The 25,418-nt window shown below is 42.4% G+C and overlaps 4 protein-coding genes across 4 annotated transcripts; 2 read left to right on the top strand and 2 right to left on the bottom strand.

The window, feature by feature from the left end:
• Positions 1–666: 666 nt before the first annotated feature.
• M438DRAFT_388178 (ankyrin) lies at positions 667–4,475 on the top strand (the record flags this gene model as incomplete). Its single annotated transcript, XM_029909007.1, has 4 exons — positions 667–848; positions 906–1,668; positions 1,792–1,958; positions 1,998–4,475. The coding sequence occupies 4 exons, from the start codon at positions 667–669 to the stop codon at positions 4,255–4,257; spliced, it is 3,372 nt and encodes a 1,123-aa protein (XP_029755292.1). The 3' UTR covers positions 4,258–4,475.
• Positions 4,476–5,059: 584 nt separating this feature from the next.
• Positions 5,060–6,389, top strand: M438DRAFT_340027 (uncharacterized protein; the record flags this gene model as incomplete). Its single annotated transcript, XM_029904278.1, has 2 exons — positions 5,060–5,134; positions 5,196–6,389. 2 exons carry the CDS (start codon positions 5,060–5,062, stop codon positions 6,387–6,389), a joined length of 1,269 nt encoding a protein of 422 aa, XP_029755291.1.
• Positions 6,390–6,743: 354 nt separating this feature from the next.
• Positions 6,744–7,589, bottom strand: M438DRAFT_253869 (WD40 repeat-like protein; the record flags this gene model as incomplete). The annotated part of the gene is made up of 1 exon (XM_029899683.1): positions 6,744–7,589. A coding segment is annotated over one exon (846 nt), but the record flags the coding sequence as incomplete, so codon positions are not given.
• Positions 7,590–24,456: 16,867 nt separating this feature from the next.
• On the bottom strand, positions 24,457–25,181 carry M438DRAFT_359892 (uncharacterized protein; the record flags this gene model as incomplete). The annotated part of the gene is made up of 2 exons (XM_029907379.1): positions 24,457–25,010; positions 25,064–25,181. The coding sequence occupies 2 exons, from the start codon at positions 25,179–25,181 to the stop codon at positions 24,457–24,459; spliced, it is 672 nt and encodes a 223-aa protein (XP_029755289.1).
• Between the last annotated feature and the right edge of the window lie 237 nt (positions 25,182–25,418).

The following is a 25,418-nucleotide window of genomic DNA, read 5'->3' as shown; positions in this document are numbered from 1 at the left end:
GTGTGTAAGGCTGAGCATGAAGCCTTAAGATAAAGCTGGGCTGACTGCTGATTACCTCTAGCTTCTAGCTCTGACCTTTAGGCTCGTCTCATCTACTTCTGTTTTCTGTCAAGCAAGATGGTTGATCCTGTTGGCGTCGTCTCCCTTGGTATCGAAGTCTGTAAGGGGATGGTAAAGTACTACAAGTCGTGGAAGAGCTCTCCTCAAGATGTCTCGAATATGTGTGAATCTCTACACCGAATCACAGGCATGTTTGAAGCTATACACCACAAGATCGAGCGTGCTCAACTCCACGGCAAGGATACCGATCAAGTTGGGCGCTGCATCAGCCAGTGTTCGAGCGCCATCAACAGCTTACAACTGAAGCTCCACAAATTCAAAGAGAGTGATCCTCAGGACAAGGTTGGACGTCTGAAAGAAATCAGCCATCGCCTTCAATATCCGTTTGAGAAGACAACACTGCTGGAGATCAAGGCCACTGTCTCCGACATCCGCGCAGATCTGACCGAGGCTATGGCGATTCTGCAGATGGACATCTCATTGCGATCCTATCAGAAAACAGAAGAAGTCGAGCAACAAATCACTCAGGCTTTGATTCCTAGCATCGATAGTATCCAGGCCGCCGAGAAGAACCGCGCCGCCCATGAAGAAAGGAACACTATCTTGATGTGGCTGAATACGCTCTCGCCATCGACATTTACGAACCGTCACCATGCTTCCTTAGAGAGGCGAAAGGAAGGAACCTGCCTTTGGATGTTCAAGGAAAAAGCCATGAAACAATGGCTAGATGGCACAATGTCTACGTTGTGGTGCCCGGGAGATCCTGGAAGTGGGAAATCGGTAGCTATGTGAGCCCAATTCTGCATTTTGCCAGTTCTGGTACTGACGGTAGCCGTGATTTAAAGGTCCATTGTTGTCGAGTATCTAGAGCACCTTCGCGCCACAGAACATATCGCTGTTGCTTACACGTACTGTGTTTACAATCAAGAGCATCAAACTGCTGCCAACTTCTTGGCAAGTTTGATAGCCCAGGTCTCTAGACAGTCTGCTGGAATCCATACGGAGCTGAGAGAATGCTGGAAGATATACCACAGTGGACCCACAAAACCATCCTCAACAGAATATGTCAGACTGCTCAAGGCGATGCGCGGGCATTTTCTCAAGTCCTTTATTCTCGTAGATGCTCTGGACGAATTTCCTGAGATAGAGAAACGATCACTCTTACGCGAACTCAAGACTCTAGTGCCAGAATCTCGAATCCTGATCACCTCCCGAAACATACCATCCATCAAAAGTCACTTCGAAGATGCTGCATGCATGCAGATCCGAGCTCGAGATGAGGATGTCAGAACTGCTCTCGCTGCTAGGATAGACGACGAAGAATTCATGAGCTGTGCAGTGGACGAGGACCCTACCTTACGTGACGACATCATCAACACGATCAGCCAAAAGACCAAAGGAATGTTTCTTGTTGCTGAGCTGCACATCACAGCACTGTCGCAGGAGGAAAGCATACGCGACCTTCGTGAGACACTCGAAGCTTTATCCGGTGAGATCGCGAAGACTTACAGCGAGACCATGATCCGTATCAATAAACAGAAGCCTAAGCAAGCCGAGCGCGCTCATCAGGTATTCTGCTGGTTGACTCACGCCAGAAGACCTCTAGAAGTACGGGAACTTCAGCAAGCCCTCGCCATTCGACCTACCGATACAAAGTTTGTACATGGTGGCGAGATCAGCATCAACACATTGTTATCATACTGTATGGGTCTGGTTATCATGGAAACACAGCAGAGAAGAGCCTTCGATCCTGACACCGGAAGATCGCAATCAGAACGGATCAATGTTGTGCGATATGTTCATTATACAGCCCAAGAGTTCTTCGACAAGTCGCCTGAGCAGATCGGCCCGAGAGGACATCATAAAATCGCCAAGACTTGTATCAGTACTCTCCTGCTGTCTGACTTTGACCTCGATACTTGTCTCACACAGACAAGGGGAGCGGAACCTGACGAAGAAAGTGTTGAGTCACTTGTAAATCTGCAGAACACCTACCCCATTGTACGATACGCTGCTCAGCACTGGGGAAATCATGTTCGACTTGCTCTCGAAGCAGATGTGGCGTCGCTCATCAGGGATGATGTCAGACGACTTCTTTGCTCAAGGACTAATTTCATTTTCTCAACATGGATAACACACGCGAAAGGTGTCCACTATTCCACGTATGGTCGTCCAGAACTTTCGGCTTTGCATGTAACAGCCGCATTTGGAATCACTAGTATGTTGGAAGATGCACTGGAGATGCTACACGAAGTCAACGTGGATGTCCGCGATTCACGTGGTCGGACACCCCTACATTGGGCCTGTAAGAATGGACACTATAGTACAATGAGCAGGTTACTCGAGCTTGGAGCGGACAAAACCGCGGTATGTCGTGACGAAAACAGTCCTCTGCACTTTGCACTCCAGAGTGACAACCAAAAGCTTATCATGGAGCTCCTCAATGGAGATGGAAATGTGGAATTGAGAGGCGTCCTAGAGACTGCCATCGATCGTGGTCATCATGCTGTTTTGAAAGTACTGCTTGGAAAACTACAGTCTGAACAGCTGGGCTTTGCCCTAGTGGAGGCGGCAACTCGCGGTGAAGAGTCTACTGTACGCCTGATCGTAGAGGCCATGGACCCTCTTGGCGACTATAGAGATCATTTCTCTAAGGCTTTGCTCTCGTTGACGATAGAGCTTTCGGATCCCCCTTCCAAAGCAAGCTTTTCGATGATGGATCTCTTGCTCGAGAGTGGTGCAGATCCAAACTTCGACGATCACGCGAATAAGTGGGAACCCTTAACACCTCTTTCCTTCGCAGCCATGTCGTTGGACGCTGTCATATATCTAATTGAGCAAGGCGCTCTGGTCAACTTTCAAGATCATCTGGGCCGGACGGTTCTGCATTCGCCTGTCAACCGTGAGACAGCCACTTTTCTCATAGCCAGAGGAGCAGATGTCAACAGTTGTGACCTCGTTGGCTCAACTCCATTACACACCGCTGCTGCTCATAATCCGGAAATGCTCAGCCTTCTCTTAGAACATCATGCGAAAGTCGATGCACAAGACGATCATGGCATGACAGCCCTCAACACACTCATGAAACGAGAGCAATGGAATATGAGCGACACGACTAAGCAGTCTAGTCTCGAACATCTACTGCGGTACGGGGCCAGTGTCGATTTGAAGAACGACGAAGGCCACATACCGTTGCGTTATGCTGTCTCTCATGGGAAATGGACAACTTGCGAGACCCTCCTGACGTGTAGCAAGATGGGCAGAGATCGGATTTTTCTTGAGCAGCTCACTAGTCTCTATGCTTCTCTCCATGGATACATGCAGTCTTTTCGTAGGGACGAGAAGCTTGCGCAAAGAGTCGAGGGTAGAGCACGTTTCGAAGCCGAGATTGCCGATCAGCTGCGCTCACTTGATGAGAGGCAGCTACATGCCAATAAGGATCTACTGACTCTTGATATACCCTGTCAGCTTTCGATGCACTCCATCGTTCGGCGGTTTCTAGAAGCGGGTGCAGATCTCACACCTCAGCAGGGATCTGAGTCGTTGGTGATGATGTCCCTAATCTCCATTCGCTTTTGCAATCTAGAAGAGGACACTGTTGCAACACTAGAGCTCCTCCTGGACCGTGGATTTTCGGTAGACACATCGGGTGATTACGGCACAATTTTGTGTGCGGCCATCATTCACGACTTGACTAAAACAGTGGCTATGTTACTCCGAAGAGGTGCCAACCTCGATATTGGCGGCCCATTTGGCTCGCCACTAATGATTGCTGCTCGCGGAAATTGTCGCCAGCTGTTGGAGCTTCTCCTAGAAAATCGTATCGATGTCAACAAAGCCTATGAAAGCACTGTGTATTTGTCCGGTTATGATTTCCCAACAGGTATGACAGCGCTTCATATGTGCGCCGCATCAGAACACTCTTCTGAGAACGATGTTCGCCTGCTACTCAGCTATGGCGCTAACCTCGAAGCTAAGAATGCGGACGGAGATACTCCTTTGATTCTAGCAGTGCGATGTGGCAGACTTCAAACAGCAGCTGCTCTTCTTGCCGCAGGCGCGGATACGTCTGGTTCAAATTCTCTGACAAAACAATACCGGATACGCGGCGTATACGAGATCGACTTCCACGAGGCTCTTCGTCTGGTTCAGAAGGCACATGATCAAAGGACTGCCTTGAAGGGAGATGGTTCATAGAGCCAGAATTCTCGAGATTTGAACACCGATGTGGTCATTGAGATAGCGGTTGACGGAGGACCTTGCTCAGGATCCTCAGATTCGAGTCCCACGCGTGTCAACCTTCGAAGATGTACTTGGTGCTAGCAACAGGATGTTCGCAGTTCTTTGGGGTACTAGTCTTCTTCCTGAGCGAAGCAAAAAGGAAAGATATGAGTTCCATACTGCACGGTGGAGAGTGTAGATCCATTCATTCAAGTGTAGGTTTGACAGTATAAAAACATCGTTCTCTTGATTCGTCGGCTCCAATTGGTTGGCCGACCCGCCGTAGCTCAGAAGGACGAGACCAGACTGTGATCTATATATCTTTATTTGGGGCTGTTAGATCACAGCTTTTACGCGGCTCTTCCACATCCCGAACTTTGTCTCGTGGAATTCAATACACGTGGAGGAACAATTCGAGATTCGAAGGAATGATCCTACGAAAATGGTTTCACCATGACTCGAACCGTGGTCCACAGTCGACCCAGTGTGCCCAGCAATGCACGGACCCTTTGCGCTGCCAGAATCCTTCCGAGGTTCGCACTTATTGCGGCCTCCTTTACTCAAATACTTCTACTCAACTGCAACTCTGCAATACGATTGCCCTGGATATATATCGCCTCTAGAGACAGTATTCCGGCAAGTGCTGAGAACTCTTCATCAAATCTGATACGAATACGTCCAACAGCATATAGACATTGAGGTCGCGTCTTCTCCAATCTCGACAGAACACCTTTCCGCTTTGTACCACGACGAATCACATACGAAAGATACCCTAGACATGCTCAAAGCAGAAGCCTCCACTCATGTGTTTGAGCCGCAATCGCTCGGCCGCTCCATCAACTCTACCTTGATTGTAAGACTCGTAGCTTGGCGTCCTCATGCATCACATTCTGACAAGCAGCTCTTGGAAACAGTCGATCTGCAAGGTCTTGATATTCCTCAATTACTTCTTCTCGCCGTTTGATCACTGGATTGTTGGCGATCGATCATGGCGGCCGATCTTGGATTTGCTGCCCGAGAAGCTCGATCTACCTACGTGGATACAGATCCCCTGCTTTATCATATTGGTGCTGGCTCCATCGGTCCTCTTCTCCGTAGCAACGGTCCTCACCACTCCTCGCGACAAATTTGCATGGTCTAGCTACCTTCTTCAGGCACTAGTGATTGGCCCGATCTTTCTCGTCTTCTTGGCCGTGGTTGCGGTCATGGTGCGTTCTGGAATCGAAACCACAGCTCCGGATATCGAGTCGAAGAGTGACCAAACTTCAAGCTCGTCAACGGACAGTCCGCTGACCCTTCTGACGGCCACGGTGATTCGCGTGGTCTTGGCCGGCCTCACGAATGCTGTCTTACAAAGGCTGTCCAGCGCGCCTCCGGAGTCAGTGCAGTCAAACCCGCTACTGTTCCAAGCAGGTCTTGTCGCCATGCTCAGCTTCTGCAAGTCATATCACGCCCAAAGACGATTGATCAACTTGTTCCAAAGGCTTGGTCTGCCAGTCCTCTCCTTCCCCCCTCCATTGACCACTAGGAGCTTGTTGTCCTCACTCACCATCTTCGGCAATGAGGAACAGACAAGTCTTATTACGCCTGTCCGAGGGGCTGTATCATACATTCTGGTAAATCTCTACCCGCACCTGTTCGGCAGACCCATGTTGTTGTTCTCCAGATCCCAAGGCTTTGACGTCGAGCTCAGAGATCCGCGCGACGTATTTTCGAGCCTTCCGGCCAAGCGAGGATACCGCATTGGTGGTGATTGGGCACTCTGGGGTATCCTCTGCATCGCTGAATTGACGATTGGGGTTGCTCTCAAGCTTGTTTTCCCATGGACATGGATGCCTTTGCAGCAGTTGAAAGGAACAGCCGCATGGTTCAAAAATGCCGCCGATGTGGCTAGGATTGTGTTTGATATCTCAACAGCCATGCTCCGAGCAAGTTGGGCGTGTGATTTGTCTGCCATGAAGAACGTGGCTTCAACCACATACCAGGATCACAAATACGGTGCGTTCTTTGTCGGGTTCAACATTATCACCATCGCCTTTGCAGTTTTTGTTGGGCTTTGTCTTGAGTGGTTCAATGGATACTTGGCGAAAAGATCCGCGCAGCTGTAGATATTATAGATGCGGCAGCCAGTCAGTCTTGGCCATGTCTTGTGTCATCCGGAGAGCAACTTCGACTAGCCAGTGGTTCTATCATAATAACGCTAGGTTTCCTATGTGACATCACGTCGCATCTGTCATCTCTCCTCAAAGGCTTACTCCGGAGAACTCGCTGACTCATGGATCCTGGCTCCATTCAATATCTCATATCCTCACAGTCCCATCGGGAAACGCAAGCGCAACTATTCCGCCACCATCTCCCAACAATACATCGAATGCTGGAGGGCCAGTCATGTATCCGCGGCTGCTCTGAACATCTCGGGCCCCGTCGTCGTGTTCCAGCATCACCAAGCACGCCTCAGACTCGACATCCCAAACTCTGAGGCCACATCTTCTCGTCCCGGATATCAAGATCTTTCCATCTGGTGAGAATGAGAATGCCGAGACCTTTCTTTCCGGATCTTCAAGCGTTTTGATGAGTTCGCCGCTTTCAATATTCCAGAGCATGATCTCGCGACCCGAGTAGGTGGCAATGACTTTGCTGTCAGGTGCGAATGTGAATGAGGCGAACTTTTTTTCAGCGTCCTCGAGGGTGCGCTGAAGTTGGCCATCGAGGATTTTGTATATCTGGATGGTAGTGTCATTGACCTGGACTGCGAGATGCGTATCGTCAGGAGAGAAGCCTGCTCCCTGTCCCAGTATTGTCTTCTCCAACGTCCATGTCTCGGTATTCCAGCTCCGCACACAGTGTGCTTCTGGGCATACAGAGACTAGCTTCTTTCCATCGGATGAGAACAGAACTTGCCATATTTCAGACGGCCATACGTGTCCGTAGTAGATGGCAGAGAATGATAATTTGCGATCGCCCGGTCCTGTGAGTATATGCTGCAGCTCTCCAGTTTCCACATCCCATATCCTTATGAGTTCAGAGCCAGTGGCGATTGTTTTGCCATCAGGGGAGAAGGCCAATGATAGCGTACGTTCATCGTCAACGGTAACAGTCTGCTTCAACTCCCCAGTCTCGGTACTCCAGATACGACCGTGCCCTTCATCAGTTGCTGCGGCTATCAACGTGTTGTCAGGCGAGAAAGCCATGCCGAAGAACATATCGTCTTTGTCCTCGATTGTGCTTTGAAGAGATCCCGTGGTGGTATCCCACAGTGTGATTGTCGTATGGTCACCAGCCGCCAGTATTTTCCCATCTGGAGATAAGAGTAGTCGTGCGACCTCGTCATCAGACGCCGTGATTGAATGTAGTAATGTCGTTGAAGCGTGCATTTCGAGAATGCGAACACCAAATACAGGTAGCCCTCAACCAGAATTTGGAACGTCGTAAATTGTATGTTGCAAGAAATGAGGAGAAGCGATTGTTGTTGCAAAGGAAACAATTCGCTAGAGCGAGGATTGGATTTTGTAGTGTGTTGAACACACTCCTCGGTGCTCCTAGTCGACTTCGAGTCACGTTTCGAAGGATTTACCGATGAGTCATTGCATCAGAGCTTCCGACTCAGACACCGCATTGCGGATTTTCAGACCTTTCTTCAGTTCTTGGGTATTTTAACGAGATTCTCAAGTCACTTGTCAGCGCTTTGAGGTTCGATCACACGCTCCAGAGAGAACATATCACATTGTGACAAACACGTCCCGCTGTCCAAACTCTGCATACATAGTTCTCTTGCAGAGCTTACCAAGCATCCCACGTCGCTGTTTGCCCGATCTGTATGATTCATTCTGAACCTGTCGTAATATCATAAACTCTCTAATGATACATGCGAAAGATTGCTGCAGAGTAGACTATGGATGGATTCAAAATCCAATCCACTGGATAATCCAGTACTAGATTGGACTGGATTAGATCGAAGGGGGTCTCGGATTGGATTGGATTTAAGGGTTAATCTAATCTAATAATCTAGTGGATTATTAGCTAATTTTTAATAGGGTGTTTAGCTCTAGTTTGTTGCTATATAATAGCCTTATGTCGATTCTCCTGTTTGTTACTGCTCCTAAAGGCCCTAGAATAGACATAACATAAAGTTATAAAGGTGTAGAACACGCATCTAGAGGGTACGGAAGAGGATCGAACTATAGTCGTCTAAGTTATAACACCTCCGGCTAGCTATACTACTTCTTAGCACCCTACACTAGATCTATTAGAGTCTATGGATAGAGTCTAGTAGATTAGATTAGATGCTAAGACTAACTAGACTAGATTAGATTTAGGGGTTAATCTAATCTAATCCATCTATAGTCTACTCTAGATTGCTAATTAGTTTCGCGATTCTAGCGAGTATAAAGTAAGCTCCTAGGCTTTCTACGAGTAGACTATCGCTAAAGGTAAAAGCGAGCATTACTATAGATTTAGAGATCCTAATACGTAATACTTCCTATCCATTTTATTTAACTAAAAATAAGAGTCGGAGCAAGGGGAGAGAAGTAGCTAGGTCTATAACACGTTAACCTTAGTTAGAATCTCTATTTCTTCTTAAAAACTCTTAAATACGTAAGAGACGTAAATTAGTTAGGATTCTTAATCCTTATAGGTATTACTAACCTCGTAAGTACTATGCCTCGACTAAATAGTTGTTTTACCCTTATTCCTATACTATTAGAGTTGGTAGTTTCGCTACCGTAGGTAGGTCAAAATAGTTTAATAGCTTACATCGATATAAGGAGTATAGCGACGGATAGCATAATTATAGGCACTAGAAAGCCTAGATCGTAATTCGTTATGCTAGAAAGCTCTAGTGCACTCCTTAAACTCTTATAAAGAAAAATAGCACCCCGAGTTACTTAATTAAGGAATATTAGGAGTTATAGCTTTCTATTACCGCCCTAAGTAGTCGTGCCATTTAATCTTAATTATATTAGGTCTCCGATTCTAGAGGAGCCTTCTCCTACTACTTAGAGAGCATAAATCTATACAATCATTACTATTACCTTATTAAGATTATGTTCTATTCTAATAATTACGCTCTTTCTAACTCGAGCTTTTCTAGAATATAGAGAAGAGAAAATTTATATCCCTTAAGGAGAATAGAATAGATAAAGACATAGGGTTAGTAATCTCCCCCCTTTAGTGACGCCTTAAGTTTAAATTAGATTTAAGGGTTTTAGGGATAAGGATAGAAAGCTCTAATCTAAGCTACGGAAGCCTAGGTTTAGTAACCTATAAGAGACCTATACGTACTCTACTCTCTATGTCTCTAGCTTCTATCTATATTAAGAGTTAAAATTAGTACAGTTATAGTGGATAAGCTGTCGGCTATCTTTACCCTTATAAGAGTATAGCTAAGATAGTCTATGTGTCTCTTAGCACAAGGGAAAGCTCAACTTCGTCTTTAGCTCTTTACCCCTATATAATTAAGTCAATTCAAGTTATAAGGAGTTACCCATTCGTTTGGGGGTTCTACTATAAGCCTCTTAATTTCTATAGTATACCTTCTAGGTCTTCCGCACTTCCTATCGCTAGGGAAGAGTAGTTTATGCAGAGTTGCACGAATTATTTCAACTTAAGGTAACGAACGATTACTAGTAGTTCTTTGTCGTAAATCTCGTAGTTACATTTAGCTAGTGTCATTTTCTTTAAGTAGAATGTAACTAGGTATAGGATTCCTTCGTTGTCGTGCTATAATAATATACTAGCGTAGACATAGTTAGAGGCGTTAGTCTCTAGGACAGTAGGTTTATTCTAGTTAAAGTGCTTTAGTATAGGTTCGCTTATAAACGCAGTTTTTAGGAACTTAAAGGCCTTCTAGCATTTGTTAGTCTAAATAAATGGTATGTCCTTCTTTTCTAGTGTAGTGATTAGTGCTAGGATTCTTAAGAAATCCTTTATCTAGCGTCGGTAGAATCCTACCATTCTAGTAAATGACTTAACATTAGTAATAGTCTTCGGCGGTTACTAGTTAATAATGGCTTTAATTTTCTTCGGATCTATCCTAGTGCCTTCTACACCTATAATAATTCCTAGGTATATTAGTTTAGTCTTAAAGAACTCGCATTTGGATAGCTTAGCGTAGAGCTAGTTCTTCCTTAATACATCTAATATAAGTCGAATATGCTTTTCGTATTCTTTCCTTGTTTTGCTATAGATTAGGATGTCGTCTAGGTAGACTTAGTAGAATAGGTCGATATACGGGCGGAAGATATCGTTTATAAATCTTTACTAGGTAGCAAGGGCTCTAGTTAATCTAAAAGGCATAACTAGTAATTTAAATAGGCCTAACTTTGTATAGAAGGTAGTTAGGTATTCTAGTCCCTTCTTAATTCGAATATTATTAAATGTAGTAACGATATTGATCTTTAAAAAGTACTTTATTCCTTTTAGTGCGTTTAGGGTTTCTCTTATTAGTAGTAGCGGGTATCGGTCTTTCTTAGAGATAGCGTTAAGTCCTTAGTAGTCTATACATAGGCGGAGACTTCTATTAGATTTCTTTATAAATAGGATAGGGGATAAGGTAGAAGAGGAGCTTAGTCGAATAAAACCCTTACGAAGGTTTTCCTCTATCTATTCTTTTAATGTTTATAGCTAGACTTAGGACATCGGGTATAGGGGTCCCTAGGGCGGTATCTAACCATCTTTTAACTTAATGTTATAATCGTAGGGTCGGTGTAGCAGTAGCTTCTCTACTTCCTTTAGGCTAAATACGTTGTAGTAGTCCTTTAGCTTAATAGGAAGTTCGATAGCGGGGTTAATAGGGGTAGTAATCTCCTTAAGGGTAGCTTCTACTTAGTTTAATGTAATCTAGTATATAGGTGTACCCTAGCGAGCCGTTACTACTATGTACTTTAAGCTTATAGAGCATATTTCTAGGTTACCTTTATTAGGTTTAGGTTCTATAGCGGGGCGAATAACGTTCTTAGGGCGTTCTTTTAGTAGAACATTAGGGACTACGTAGATGCGGGTAGGTAGTAGGGGTATATTACAGTTGTTTTAATAGTAAGGACTATTAAATAACATAGTTCCTTTACTAAACTTTAGCTTAGGATCGTATAACTTTAACTAGGGAATCCCTAGGATTATTAGGTAGTGCGATAGGCGGGTAATAAATAGGAAGGCTTCTTTCTTAGTATAGTCGTATATGCGTAGGGTTATAATAATAAAGTAAGTTATAGTAGTAGACTTATCTTCTTATCTATTAAAATTGACTAGTAGCATCTCTCTCTTTATACGTTATAGTACAAAGCCTTAAGACGTCGCCTAGTCCTTATCGACAAAGCACACTCCCTTAGCTCTAGTATTAGTTATAGCATAAGTCGGGGCGGTATAGGATCCTTATTCTAACGAAACCTACTAGACTATTAGTTAGGCACGGTTTCGCTTTCTCTTTTCTAGGTTCTCATTTAGGTAGGTTCTATAGATTTGTAGGGCGGTTTTAGCGTAGTTGTTACGTTAGTCGAGCACTCGATTACGACTTAGATCGAGGCTCCTCCTTTTACTAATCTTTCTATAAAAGTAGGGGAAATAGGGCAGCTATTCTCTTTAGCTAGGGTAGTATAAGAGTTAGCACTTATAACACAAGTTTCTCTAATCTAGGCGGGACGGTTAGTAGGAGGTAGAAGAGAGTAGCTTACTATACGGTAGTTAGGGCAGCCGTAGCAGTAGCATTTACTACGCTCTCTTCTTCTAGAGGGCTAGTATCTAGGAGGGGGCCGGCGGGAAGCACTTAGGTCTATTAGTTTACTAGCAGTAGGGCTAGTTATCTAAGTAGTTATAGTTACTACGGGGATACGAGTAGGTATTAGGTAAGCGGAGATAGTTAGGCGAAGTATAAGAGTTCTATTATTCTCCCCTATACGGCGGGTTTATTATTAATGTTAGCAGAAGCGGTTATCTAGTTCTTATAGGTAGCGGGAGAAGGGGTAGAACTTGCGGCTAGTAGGAGTACTATATAGGAGCATGTCCTAGAGTTCCCTCGAAATTCCTTAGTATAGTAGTAGAGTTAGGGCGCTTTTAGGCATCTCGCCTTCGAGTGCTAGTCTCTAGAACTTAGAAAAGTAGACACTAAAGTCCTAGTTCTTCTATTTTAGGTAGTATAGGCGGTTCTAAGCATTCTAGACTCGATTAGGGTCGCTAAAGGCTTATTCTAAGTACTCTAAAAGTTGTTAGTAGTCTATAAACTGCGGGACACTATAGAGGGTCTTAGGTAGGATTAAGTTATAGGCGTCGTCCTTTAGACGGCCGGCTATATAGATTAGGCGGGATTAGGCAGTTAGGAAGCAGTCGGCGTTTATAGTTATTTTACTGTAGATTTATTAAACGAAGCAGCGAAGGTCGGATCTCTAGCCTTTAAAAACTTTAGGGTTAGGGAGCTTCTTACTAGGACGGCTAGACTTAGAAGGTAGGGTAGTAAGAGTCGGAGTCTCTCTCTCTATATAACCTAGTAGGGGTTTAGTAGCTAGTCTACTAGTAGTAGGGCAGGTAGGCGGTATAGTAGATTAAGCAGCATCGAATACGCGCTCTTTCTTAACCTAGGCGCGGATAAGTTAAGCGTTTAGCTTAGCGATGTTTTCCTTCTAATACGAGATAATAGCGTCTTTACTTACGACGGTCTCTTAGGCCTTATCTAATAGGACGCTCTCTTCGTACATAAACTCCTCTACCTAGGAGAGATATACGTTTAGGTTATAGGAGTATAGGAACTACTCTTCGGGGTGTTCTAAGACATAGTCGGAGAGGTCCTAAGGGTTCTCGGCGGCGAAGGGGGGGATCGGACGTTCTAGGGACATAGTAATAGGCTAGCGGGTAGCTATTCCTTAGGTAGGAGCTACGTAATGTTATAGGGGTAGGTCGGGTATATAGTAGAAGGAGCAGCTATATAGAGTACGGTAGTATTTAATAGGCTATCTACGGTTAGGCCGTAAAACTAGTAGGTAGGTTTAATAATAGGACGTAGCTCGAAGAGCTATAAACATAGAAGTAGCATAGGCTATATAAACATTCTCTAGTAGAACCTCGGTTCCGTAGCTTACGTAACCCTAGGTAGGGTTACCCTATTAGCTATAGCACTTGTTATAGGCAAGCGCCGTAACACTAGGGTTCTTAATGCCTAAGGACTAGATAGTTTTAAAGAGATAAGGCGTAGTAAGCTTACCAGTATAACTATTAGGTAAGTTATGTATGTTTAGGAGTGCTTTACTTAACGTACTATTAGGTCTAACCTATCTACTAGTTACTACGAGTAGTTCTAAACTACCGTAGTTAGACGTCTAACTATTAGCGGTAAAGTAGATCTATAACTTAGACTACGTAATAGACCGTCTAAGCTAGTCCTACTAAAGATAATAGAGTCGCTCGATGTGCCTAGTAACACTAGTATAACTCTTAACGAGGAGGTTAGTAGTAGCTAGGTTAAACATAGTAATTAGTTAATAGAACTCTAGATACTTAATAAAGCGGAAGGGTAAGTAGTTACGAGTAATAAGAGTAATAAGAAGCTTATTAGTAGCATTAGAATCGACTAGGTTCTAAAGCTAATTTTATAAGGCTATCTCTACTTATTTCTATAGCTTCTTACTACTAAGTAGCTTATCGATAGGACCGACAATAGGCTCTAGTAATGTCGAAAGCTTAATACTATGTCCCTCGAGGTAGTCTCTAATCTATTAGTAGTTAGTAGTGTTCTTAGAATAACGGGCGTAATACTATATCCGCTTAGTCTTTTTCTTCTCTAGTTCGCTACTACGAGGAGGTCTTAAATAGCTAAACAATTCCTTACTATCGCCCTTTATAATACGCTCTTTCGGTTACCTATAGAAGCTTACTTAAGGTTGAAGAATATCGGTTAACTACGTAGAACTACTAGTCTTAGAGGGGGTCTTAATAGTATCGGGTAGGGTCTCGGGTGTAGTCTAAGAAGGCTTAGATATAGGTAGTATAGGTAGTATAGGCGCGGGAGCTATACGAGAGGTAGGTAGTATCTTCTTTTAACGTTTAGTAGGTAGTAAAGGAAGGGGTTTAGGGTTAGATTCTTCGTACTTAGATATAGCATATATAGACTTAGTATTACCCTTAGAGTTCTAATACTCGGCCTATAGAATAATAGTCTTTCTCTTACCTCTATTACGAGTGCTATAACGAAGTAATAACTACTACTTACTAGCCTTACTAGCGCGAGAGAGTTAGTTATTAAGGCATTAAAGAGAGGGATCTAACTAAGATTCAGGAAATTCTAAGTCTTAACTAGCTACTATTAGCGCTTGTATCTAGTCTATTATATAGTAGAAATAGAGGGTTTAAGGACGCGAAAGGGGAGAAAAGGGTGTAAGAAATGTAATAGGAAAGACCTCTTATACGTATTAGAGTATTAGAAGATTATAGAAGTAAGCGAGGATTAATGTCTAGAATTAGTTAAAATTAGTATAGTTATAGTAGATAAGCTGTCAGCTATCTTTACCCTTATAAGAGTACAGCTAAGATGGTCTATGTGTCTCTTAGCACAAGGGAAAGCTTAACTTCGTCTTTAGCTCTTCACCCCTATATAATCAAGTTAATTTAAGTTATAAGGAGTTGCCTATTCGTTTAGGGGTTCTGCTATAAGCCTCTTAATTTCTACAGTATACCTTCTAGGTCTTCCGCACTTCCTATCGCTAGGGAAGAGTAGTTTATGCAGAGTTGCACGAATTATTTTAACTGGTTATGAGCCTAGGTTTTGCACAAACCTAGAAGTACACACTGTGTTATAGCCTATAAGTCTCTACTTAAGAAGTAGGAGATAACAGCCCACCATAAGACTACGAGTCTCTACTAGAGTAGTAGGAGATAGTAGCAACAACAAAAGCCTAAGGAAACTAAGACACTTAGCTAACAACAAAAGCCTAAGGAAACTAAGACACTTAGCTACTAACAATATAAGCCTAAGGAAACTAAGACACTTAGCTACCTACATATAACACTAATCTAGCAATCATTGCTAGTGCTACACAAAAGAAAGAGAGCTTAAACGCACCTATAACTACATAACTACTTCATCTACAAAAAGAGCAAAAGTATTAGTCTTACTAGGAATTAAACCTAGGACCTCCTACACGCCCTAGTAATATAAGACAGTTGTACGAACTGTCCGATACCACTATAGGACATTAGGTAGGTGCTCTAACTACTAAGCTATAAGACCGATTGTTGCAGGTACCTAGAATCCTAAGATACAAATACTTAGTCTTCTCTACTTAGATCTTAAAAGAGCAAAAGTATTAGTTCTGCTAGGAATTGAACCTAGGATCTTCTACCGACCGCTACTGTACTACTAAATAGGTGATAGTATATTAGTCTACACTAGATAGGTGCTCTAACTACTAAGCTATAGAACCGATTAATACAGTTGCTAGAGGTTTAAGACAATATAAGCTCTCTAAAGAATGAATCTAGTGTCTATAGACATAGGAGAGTAGAAGTGCTCTTAAGAGACAATTTAGACACCTAGTTTAAAGACATGAAGAACTAGCTCTAAGGAGAAAGTCTCTAGCCCATTGTTATAACCTAGTTGTCCTAGAAGACTCCATCTTCGACCCTAAGATCTAAGGGATCAAACCTAGACTCCCTACTTAGAGAAATCACCTTTGATTTTAGAAACCTAGAAATTAGAGACCCACCAATTAGAGGCACTACTATTATAAACGATTTCATTACTAAGGATGCTAAAGCTAAGTACTAGATTAACCTGTCCCTTAATGCCTTCGATAAGGAAATGGTTAAGGATGAACCTACCTCTAGACAAGTCTAGGCAAAGCTTCTTAANAAGTATTAACTAAGAACTGCTACAATTAGACGGCAACACCTAGTAGACTTCTCCTCCTATAAGATAGAATCATCTATAACCATTAATGAAGCATTCTAACACTTAAACAAGCTAGGAAAGAAGCTTGCTAAACAGACTCTAGAACTGAAGACCCTAAACACAATAAGATTCAAGTTTAGGCAACTGCTTAGTGCCCTACTAAGTGAATATACTATATACAAAGCTAGCATAGATGCAAGAGGAGAAATCGATCTAGAAGAAGGACTCTAAATCTTAAGAGAAGCTAAGAGAGACCTCTATCTAGAACTTGGCCTATTTGCAAAGAAGCTATATAGAAAGCTAAGGCCTAGATCTTAAGAAGAGAGACCTAGATCCCCTATTTAAAGGGATAGCTAGAACTGTTTCCTTTATAATGGATTAGACCATTAGATAAGATCATGTCCTTACATGTCTGCAGCTAAGAGGACTGCTAACTAGGAAAGGAGAAGCTAGACTAAGTTAAGGAAATCTACTAATCAAATTAGTACCTAGTCTACTAAGATCTCTTAGCTAGAATCCTAGATTAGTAACCTAGCTAGAGAGATTAAATCCCTTAGAGCAGAAAAGAGATCTAAGAAGGCATACCTAGCTGAATCTACTAGTAAAGACGTAATCTTAGATAACACTTTAGTCTCATTAGAAGACGATAAAGAAGAACTTAAGGAGATAGCAACCTTCTATAAAGAGAATGTTAGTACTATCCTCTAGGACGAATGGATATTAGATTCTAGTGCAAGTTTATACATAACTAATAACCTTACCCTCTTTAGTAATCCTCCTACCTAAATTAGACAAGTTACAATAATAGTAGGAGGTAGAAAGCTATACTTAAACAGAAGAGGAGAGGTTAGAATCTAAGGGAAAGATAAAGCTAGGATTATCCTAAAGGATGTCCTATTCGTCCCTAGTCTAGGAGTGAACCTCCTATTAGGGAGAAAGCTATATAAGAATAGGATTAAAGGAAGGTTTAATAATAAGAAGATGTACTATGTTAATTCTAAGGGACACACCATCCTTAAAGTAAAAGAATAGGGTAGTGTCTATGTCCTAAGCAACATCCATTACTTGCCCTCCTATAGCTTAGATAAGCTACTTACATTTGCTATCTAAGAAGAGATCACTTAAGATGAAGTAATAGAAGAGTTAAGTAATGATTTAGATGCTAAAGCCTATAACAAGAAAGTGCTAGATAACTACATGTTATACTACAAGAGATTTGCCTACTTAGGCTCCTAGAAGATTTCTCAAATCCACAAGATAACGACTATAAAGAACCTAATTAAGGTGGTCAAATGTGTCTACTAGACCTGCACTCTTACTAAGTTTAGAAAGAGGAAAGGAAAGGTAGTAGAAAGAAAGGGAGCACTACTTAAGAGGGTGTCTATTAATACCTATAGACCATTTCTAATGTCAAGACTTAGAAACACTTAAGTAATGGTTATTAAAGATGATTTTACAAGATATTCCTAGGTTATTCCTATTAAGGATAGAAAGGAATGTCTAGAGAAACTTAGAGTCTAGAGAGTAATAGTTAAAAGACAAACTAGGTATCTTGTTAAAGTATTTAGATTTAACAATGCAGGAGAACTAGTTAAGCATTTTAAAGGACTTAAAGTGGAATTTAGGATTGAAACTTAAACTACAGTCCTACACACTTCTACCTAGAATGGCCTAGTCGAAAGGGAAAATTAGCAAGTAGAAAACAACATACAAGCTAATCTTAAGGGCGCTAACTTACTACCTAACTTCTAGGAAGAGGCATGCTAAGCTAGATGCTATATTAGAAATAGAATCTTAAATGGTCTAGAGGTGAATGGACATATAGTTAGCCCTTATAAGGCCCTTACAAGCAAGGTGCCTAATGTCGACCATGTAAGAGTATAGGGATATAAGGTACACTCCTATATAGATAGGGAATCCATCCCTTAGAACTTTAGAAGAGACAAACTTATAGACAAAGCTAGAGTTAGCATCTTTATAGGATATGTTATAGATATAAGTAAGCAGTTCCTAATCTAGGCACCTAATATGAAGACCATCATTAAGACTAGTAATGTAGTCTTCTATAAGGATGAACCTAGCGGTAGCATTAATTATAACTTAGAAAGCAAGCATTAACTAAGTCATGCTATAACTAGGAATCTAAAGGGTAGGCCCGCCATAAATAAGGAAGATAGCTAAGCTATAGTTCCTCCTATACAAGCAAATCCAAAGCTAGTAGGAGCTGCTATATAACCTCCTCTACAAGAGGGAGATAAAGACAACACCTAGGAACCAACATTAGTAGGAGAAAACAACCCTCTCCTAACTAATAGGGTAACTAGAAACTCTAAAACTACACTACCTTAACCTACTCCTTCTAAACTATAGAAGGAGGACCCAAATTAGAAACTAGTCTTAACTGATTTTAAACTAAAGAAGGACGTAGAAGTCCAGATTAAGTTAAACTCTAGAAAAAGGACAAGAGATGAGAGTAGAATAAATTTTAGCGAGGATAAGCCTATAGAGAAAAGGCTTCATTAAGCCCTCTTTGCCCTAATAGCTATATACACTACAAATGATAATATAGGTGCAAATGAGGACTATGCTAAAATGTTAAGAGCATTAGTTGAAGAGTTTAAGGCCTATTTCTCTACAGAATTAGATAAGGAGATAGCCCTAGCAGCATAAGGCAAGATAGACATTCCTATTCCTTAGACCTATCTTAAAGCTATCTTAGACAAGATATAGGGACCTAAATGGAGGGAAGCAATTAGGCGCGAGCTTATTACACTAGTAGGTAATAGCACCTAGGAGATAACCTATCTCCCTAGGGGAGCTAACCTAGTAACAAGCAAATAGGTCTTTACTACCAAATTTAACACTAATAGATTACTAGATAAGTTAAAAGCAAGACTTGTTGTAAGAGGATTCTCTTAGAAATTTAGAGTGGACTACGAACACACCTTCGCCCTAACTCTTAGGCATAATACCCTAAGGATCTTCCTAGCCCTATGCGCTGTCGAAGACATAGAGTGCCATTATGTAGATGTTAACAACGCCTTTAGAGAATCATTCTTAAAGGAGGACATCTATATGAAACCTCTACTAGGGGTAGATGTCCTACTAGGGATGTGTCTTAAAGTCTATAGGAGTCTATATAGACTAAAGCAAGCTATAAGAGACTAGAACGAGAAGTGTGTCATTAAACTCTAGAAGCTAGGATTTGTTTAGTCTAATTCTAACCCCTATCTACTTACTTATCCTAACAAGAAGATCATTCTACTTGTCTATATAGACGACATTCTTCTAGGATTAAGCGACCTCTCTGCCATTTAATGGTTTAAGGGAGAGTTTAGCAAAATCTTTAAGATTAAAGATCTAGGGGAAGTAAAGAAGATCCTAGGTGTCTATGTCACTAGAGATAGAGGAGTAAGGACTATTAAGCTAGACTAAGAGCACTACATAAGAGAGATTCTCTCTATGTACAATATGTAATAGGATAAGTTAAGAAAGACTAGTATCCCTATAAACAGATATGAATCTCTAAGACTTGTAGAAGGGACAGATATAAGAACTAACTAAAAGGAGTACTAGACTCTAGTTAGAAAGCTTATATACCTAGCAATCCTAACAAGACCTAACATTTGCTTTACTCTAGGGAGACTAAGTCAATTCCTCTTAGATCCTGCTAAATTCCACATAACAGCACTTAGGCAGATCCTAAAGTACCTTAGGTCGAGTGCTTTAAGAGGCATTACCTATAGTAGAAAGGACTACGATGGTCTAGTTAGATATATAGACTTAGATTTTGCCTTAGACAGAACAGAGAGACTGTTAGTTCTTAGAAATGTCTTTATGCTTGCAAACGGACTAGTAAGTTAGATGAGCAAGAAGCAGAAGTTAGTTACAACTTCAACTATAGACGTAGAATACATAGCTATGTGTTTAGCTGCAAAACAATCTTAATGGATTGCCTTAGCAATAAGAGATATAGGAGCAACTAAGTACATTAGTAGCTACTAATTTAAACCTCTTATTAAGGAAAAGACAAAGTTTATAATTAGATTACTAGTTCTNATAAGAGGAGATAACTAAGCTGCTCTTAGACTAGTAAGAGATGCTTANATCTTAGATAGNTTAAAACATATCGATGTTGCCTACCATTATTAAAGGGATCTCCTTAAGAAGGATAGGTTAAAGGTTAAGTTTATTAGAACTNTAGACATGGTTGTAGATAGTATAACTAAGCCTCTTGTAGGAGAAATATTTAAGAGGTTCATAAGACTACTTAGGATAAGCTAATCCACTGCTACTAAGTAGGAGAGTTAAAATTAGTACAGTTATAGTGGATAAGCTGTCGGCTATCTTTNCCCTTATNAGAGTANAGCTAAGATGGTCTATNTGTCTCTTAGCANAAGGGAAAGCTTAACTTCGTNNTTAGCNCTTNACCCCTANGTAATNAAGTNAATTTAAGTTATAAGGAGTTGCCCATTCGTTTAGGGGTTCTACTATAAGCCTCTTAATTTCTATAGTATACCTTCTAGGTCTTCNGCACTTCCTATCGCTAGGGAAGAGTAGTTTATGTAGAGTTGCACGAATTATTTCAACTGAATTAAGCGTTTTTTAAGAGGTAGTTAGGTTAGTATAAAGAAGTTTAGGAGTTAATGCGCGCGTAGCGATAAGTAGCTAGTAACGCTCGGGTGTTAGTTACTAAGTGCAACGGATCCTAAGGCTCTAATTAGTTAGATCTTATCTTAGAGATAAGATCTACTACTCCAATAGGCTAGCTTCGCGTCGTGTTTGTGTAAAATTTGCGCGTTATGCCTAGTAAGGCTTCGCTAGTAGTCCGCCGAGCGTAGCGCTAGCCTACGAGTAGCATACTTAACCTAGAGTCGACTTAGTTGCTAATAGGTTTACCCTACTCTTAATTCTCTATACTACGACAACGAGGTTAAATCGGACCATTTTTAGTAGTTAAAACACCTTTAAAACACTAAAACATTTAAATCTATAATTTTAATGTAATTTTAAAGCAATAGTTAAAATATTAGAGCTTAAAATGTTAGTTTTAAAGATTTATTTTAAAGTTGGTTTCATTTGTAGACCTCTCTAAGTTTATATACCTGTTGTCTAAAATTGTAGATTTATGTAGTAGTAACTTCGTCGCCGTAGGAGCTCGGTCCTAGGGAACTTATGTTCTGCTTTAGCAAAGATGTATTTAGCTCGGACTATTAAGTCGTTACATTATGCAAGCAAAGAGTGTCTAGAAGCTACTAGATAGAAGAAAACGTATAGGCTAATCGACCCCGTAATAGACTATAACCTCTAAAGCAAGCGACGACCTCGTCTCTCGTAAGATATGCCGATATTGTTATATACTATTAATACACTAACCTAAGGTAGGTACACATACGGTCTAACTAGCGTTCGGAGACAAGAATTACATCGAAATACCTAATCGGTAACGAAGGGCCGATATCCTTTTAATAGGTGAACGTTTAATCTTACTATATAGTCGAGTACGAATAGCAAAGGTTAACCCTTATAGGGACAGTCCTAGTCTAGCAAGCAGAGACAACGCCTATCCGTACTAGTTCATCCCTTCGCCTTCATTTTCACGCAATAGATTATATTTTGCTAGACTGAGATTCTACTCATCAATCCGATATGGTCTAGTGGCTAGGATTTCTCGCTCTCAAACCGTTCGAAAGAACAACCAGGTCCGAGGAGGCCGGGGTTCAATTCCCCGTGTCGNTATGAAGCTAGGGCCAAGCAAAACCCATTATTCCATTCACAACAGAATCAGAGTACGGAGTATTCAACAAGCATCGCAAGAAGTCAAAGTTTTAGCCAAGATAGAGCATTGATCGGAAAGGCTCTTGCTATCTGGTCCAATCTGATCTATATCTAGGGTTTCCTCGACTTGTGTGTACACCGCAATCGTATCCTTGTCAGAAACACCGGTCGTGCGAAATAGATCTCAACCAACATGTTCAGCCATCTTACCGCTTCTCGCGAGTCACACAATGGACGAGATGTATATTCTATTCAGTTCTGACACGCACAACTTGTTTATCAATCGTCAGTGAAACCGCATCCCCCTACAGCATCCCTGAAAAGATGCTGCAGATCCGGGAGCTTTTTGAGATTTTGAGACGTAGCTGTCTGCTGCGACAATCATGAGACTCCAAGATCGCTAGCGAACAGTTTGGAGCATTAAGGTGGTGATCCAAGACAATCTGGGGTACTTATAGAGTGCAGATGGAGGATGCGAGGGAGAAGGGAAACGATTATGGGAGTAGCGTAGCAGTAGAATGGAAGAAGCAAGCGTTTAATTATTGCTATTTGTGCATTCGTGGGTGGAACATAAGTACATAATTATGGATAGTGTCACGATGACAGCAAAAGCACTTACTTGACTAGGCACTACTACATATAGTAAGCGACCTGTTCCATGCCGTAGTAGTTCAACAAACCACGGGCATCAGCAGATGTGGCAGGGCATGTGAAGGTGTGCTCTACAAATTGTGGCTTCGAAGGTATGCTCCATTAGACCGTAAGCATCCAAACGAAGACAAGAAGACAGATAATCAGGTCAGTGATCCACAGACTCGTAACCCTTAACCCACAACCAATCTACAGTGTCAGACGGAAGGAGATCTTATCTTACTCCAGACCCAAAGACTGTACCCGTGAGCTGAGTATCACAGACCTGATCATCTTACCTGCGTGGTCGCGAAGGCTTCGGTCTGTCTTTCACCTCCGAGAATCGAAGGAATACTGGATCCAGCTCCGAACAATGGGTCCTACCCTGCAATGTTACTGATGAAACAAAAAGTTGTAGTGTGAAGAAAGAGATGAGAAAGAAGGTGTTTCCATCCTGTTTTCGATCAAGTGAAGAACTAGAGTGGAAGCTGTTGGAGCAAGCTTATGTCTGTTCTAGAGAGACTGTTTCCCGTGAGCTATGTCAATTTAGCGTTCCAAGGTGCAAGATTGGAATCATCGTACTTGGATATGGTGACTCCATGATTTACAGGCTCACGGATGGCTGTGTTCTAGACAGGCCATATCAACAGTAACACACATATCTTGCAGTGAAACGGATCGAGAGAAGAGTATCAGACATGACTGGATTCAACACACGGATGAAAAACCGTTCTAGAGCTTTTCCCTCGATCTCAATGTGATTCTCTTTTCGAAGGAGATATCCCATATCCATGACCGCGCGACGGGCTGACATAGGAAGATGTCTTGAGATTTAGGTGTTGGTGTACCTGGGTCAAGTCATCAATCCTGGGATATAGAGTGCAAGGTAGAGGAACAGGTCACTGAACCACAGAGTCATCAGCCATCACCCGATAACGCGGTGTAAAGCCAATGTGGAGTTGAAAGTGCTGGACGAGATAATTTGGAGACAGATGTTCAGGGCGCGAAACCACAGACCTAGTCGACTGATCTGTCTACTAGCACGTGAGGAAGAGGACCGGGAAATTATGTAGTTCGAACCCCATCAACTATGTGCTTTTCTTCGTGGAAGCGAGAGCCAGTCGATACCTCCTATCTTATTGTCTGATCTTTTCAAGCAGCAACGACGGCGAGCTTTATAAGTGAGTCGTAGCAAGGCAACTATGTAGTTGTGTTCGTAATAAATTGACTTTGGTATCGAGCTATCGCCGTGTGAATTTCACGAAGGATGGGAAGGTGCAATTGAGGAATGTGAGCATGTCTTGAGATATCAGAGCCATAAGAGTAATGTTGATGTGATGGGAGGGGAATGGGTAGAGATATGGTGCCCGGGATCATTTACCTGATCAATCGCTCTCTGCGCTTGGTTGACATTAGCTGTTTGAGAATCGATCAGAATGTATTCAATCGTGCTTTTTCGAGCCACGGTTTTTTTCGTGATGAGATGCTGTAAATTCTCTTTGTAGCTCAGCGCTGTCACATGCGTGCAAAGTGGTTGTGCGGTCTGCAGTCAGTGTGGATTGTGACCGATCATGTTGTAAGACATTGAAGGGCTTACGAGGAGCCCTGTCTGAGTATATGTGATCTACCTCATGCTTGACGATCCCTGCTATTGAATTCCCACTATCTGTGTCGTTGTCCGGCGAGCGGTGATACGCTTGAGCGGGTAATCATCTAGTCCTGCCGTGCTTGTCGTGAATGCGATGCCGCTGCTGCCCAGAGAATGTTGCTGGAGTGCGGCGGTCTTGGTGGCTTCCGTTGGTTGTACGGTAAGAAGGTGAGACTTGTAATCTGCTTGATGAGGCATGATTTTCTCACTCATGATTGGGTTGTGTCCGCCGATGTTCTGCGACCAATCATCCCTGCTGCATAGTCCTCTTGATACGATCAAGCAAGACAGTACTTTCTCTTCCCAACTTCCTCTGACCATTCCTGCCTCCACTTCTCGCCTTTGCCATTGCCTTTCTGAATCTTTCCCTCTCCTCAGTCTTCTCGGCTCTTTCCCTTTGTGATCTCTCGTAGGCTTCACGGCGTTCCTCGGCTTCTCTCTTTTGACGCTGAGCAGCGCGATGTTCTTTTGCGAAAGGAATGATCTTTTGACGACGACTGTGGTGGATGCCGTCAAGATTTGATTCGGTGTTGACTGCAGGAGCTTCTTCTGCGACGGGAGCTGGTGGTGGTGATGGGCGCTTAGGTTTTGATTGTCGCGGTGCCTTTACTTTTTCCACAACCTTCTCCTCGATTTCCTTCTCTGGTGCGGGTTCTTTTGGTGATTGTTCTTCTTCATCCTCGCTGGGTGCGTATGTTGCTGGTCGTTTCGGTTGGATGTCGTCTCCGGCTTGGGCCTTCTGCTTTGCGTATTCCTTCTTCAGTTTCGCCTTCTCGATCAAGTTGCGCTTGATTTGAATTGCTGGAAGAGGTTGTCAGATATTAATGGTGCTGATTATGTGGGCGCGCACGTACTCTTGCGACGATGAGTGCCGTCGGGCAGGTTTTGCGGACCGACGACGAATCCCTTCTTGTGCTTCTTTGCTGCGCGATCTGCAGGCGCGTCATCACGAGGGCGTTTCGTTATGGCCATTTTCTATTATGTTGATTATGATCGAGGCGTCTTCGAATTTCTTTGATGGTTTGGATGGTGGCAGTCTTGAATTGCGGGGAATCTTTTTTCTTTGACACAAAATGCGGAAAGGAAAAGGAAGAAGCTTGTTGCGAACGTCGCGGGTTTTCATACGCGGCATCTTTCAAATTCGCAGCACAGTTTATTCTTGATTTTTAGACTGCACGATAGTATTGAATCTCTGATGAGAGTCAACTG

Source organism: Aureobasidium pullulans (assembly GCF_000721785.1).
Source record: "Aureobasidium pullulans EXF-150 unplaced genomic scaffold scaffold_36, whole genome shotgun sequence".
NCBI lineage: Eukaryota > Fungi > Ascomycota > Dothideomycetes > Dothideales > Saccotheciaceae > Aureobasidium > Aureobasidium pullulans.
This window is presented reverse-complemented; position numbering and strand designations above follow the sequence as displayed.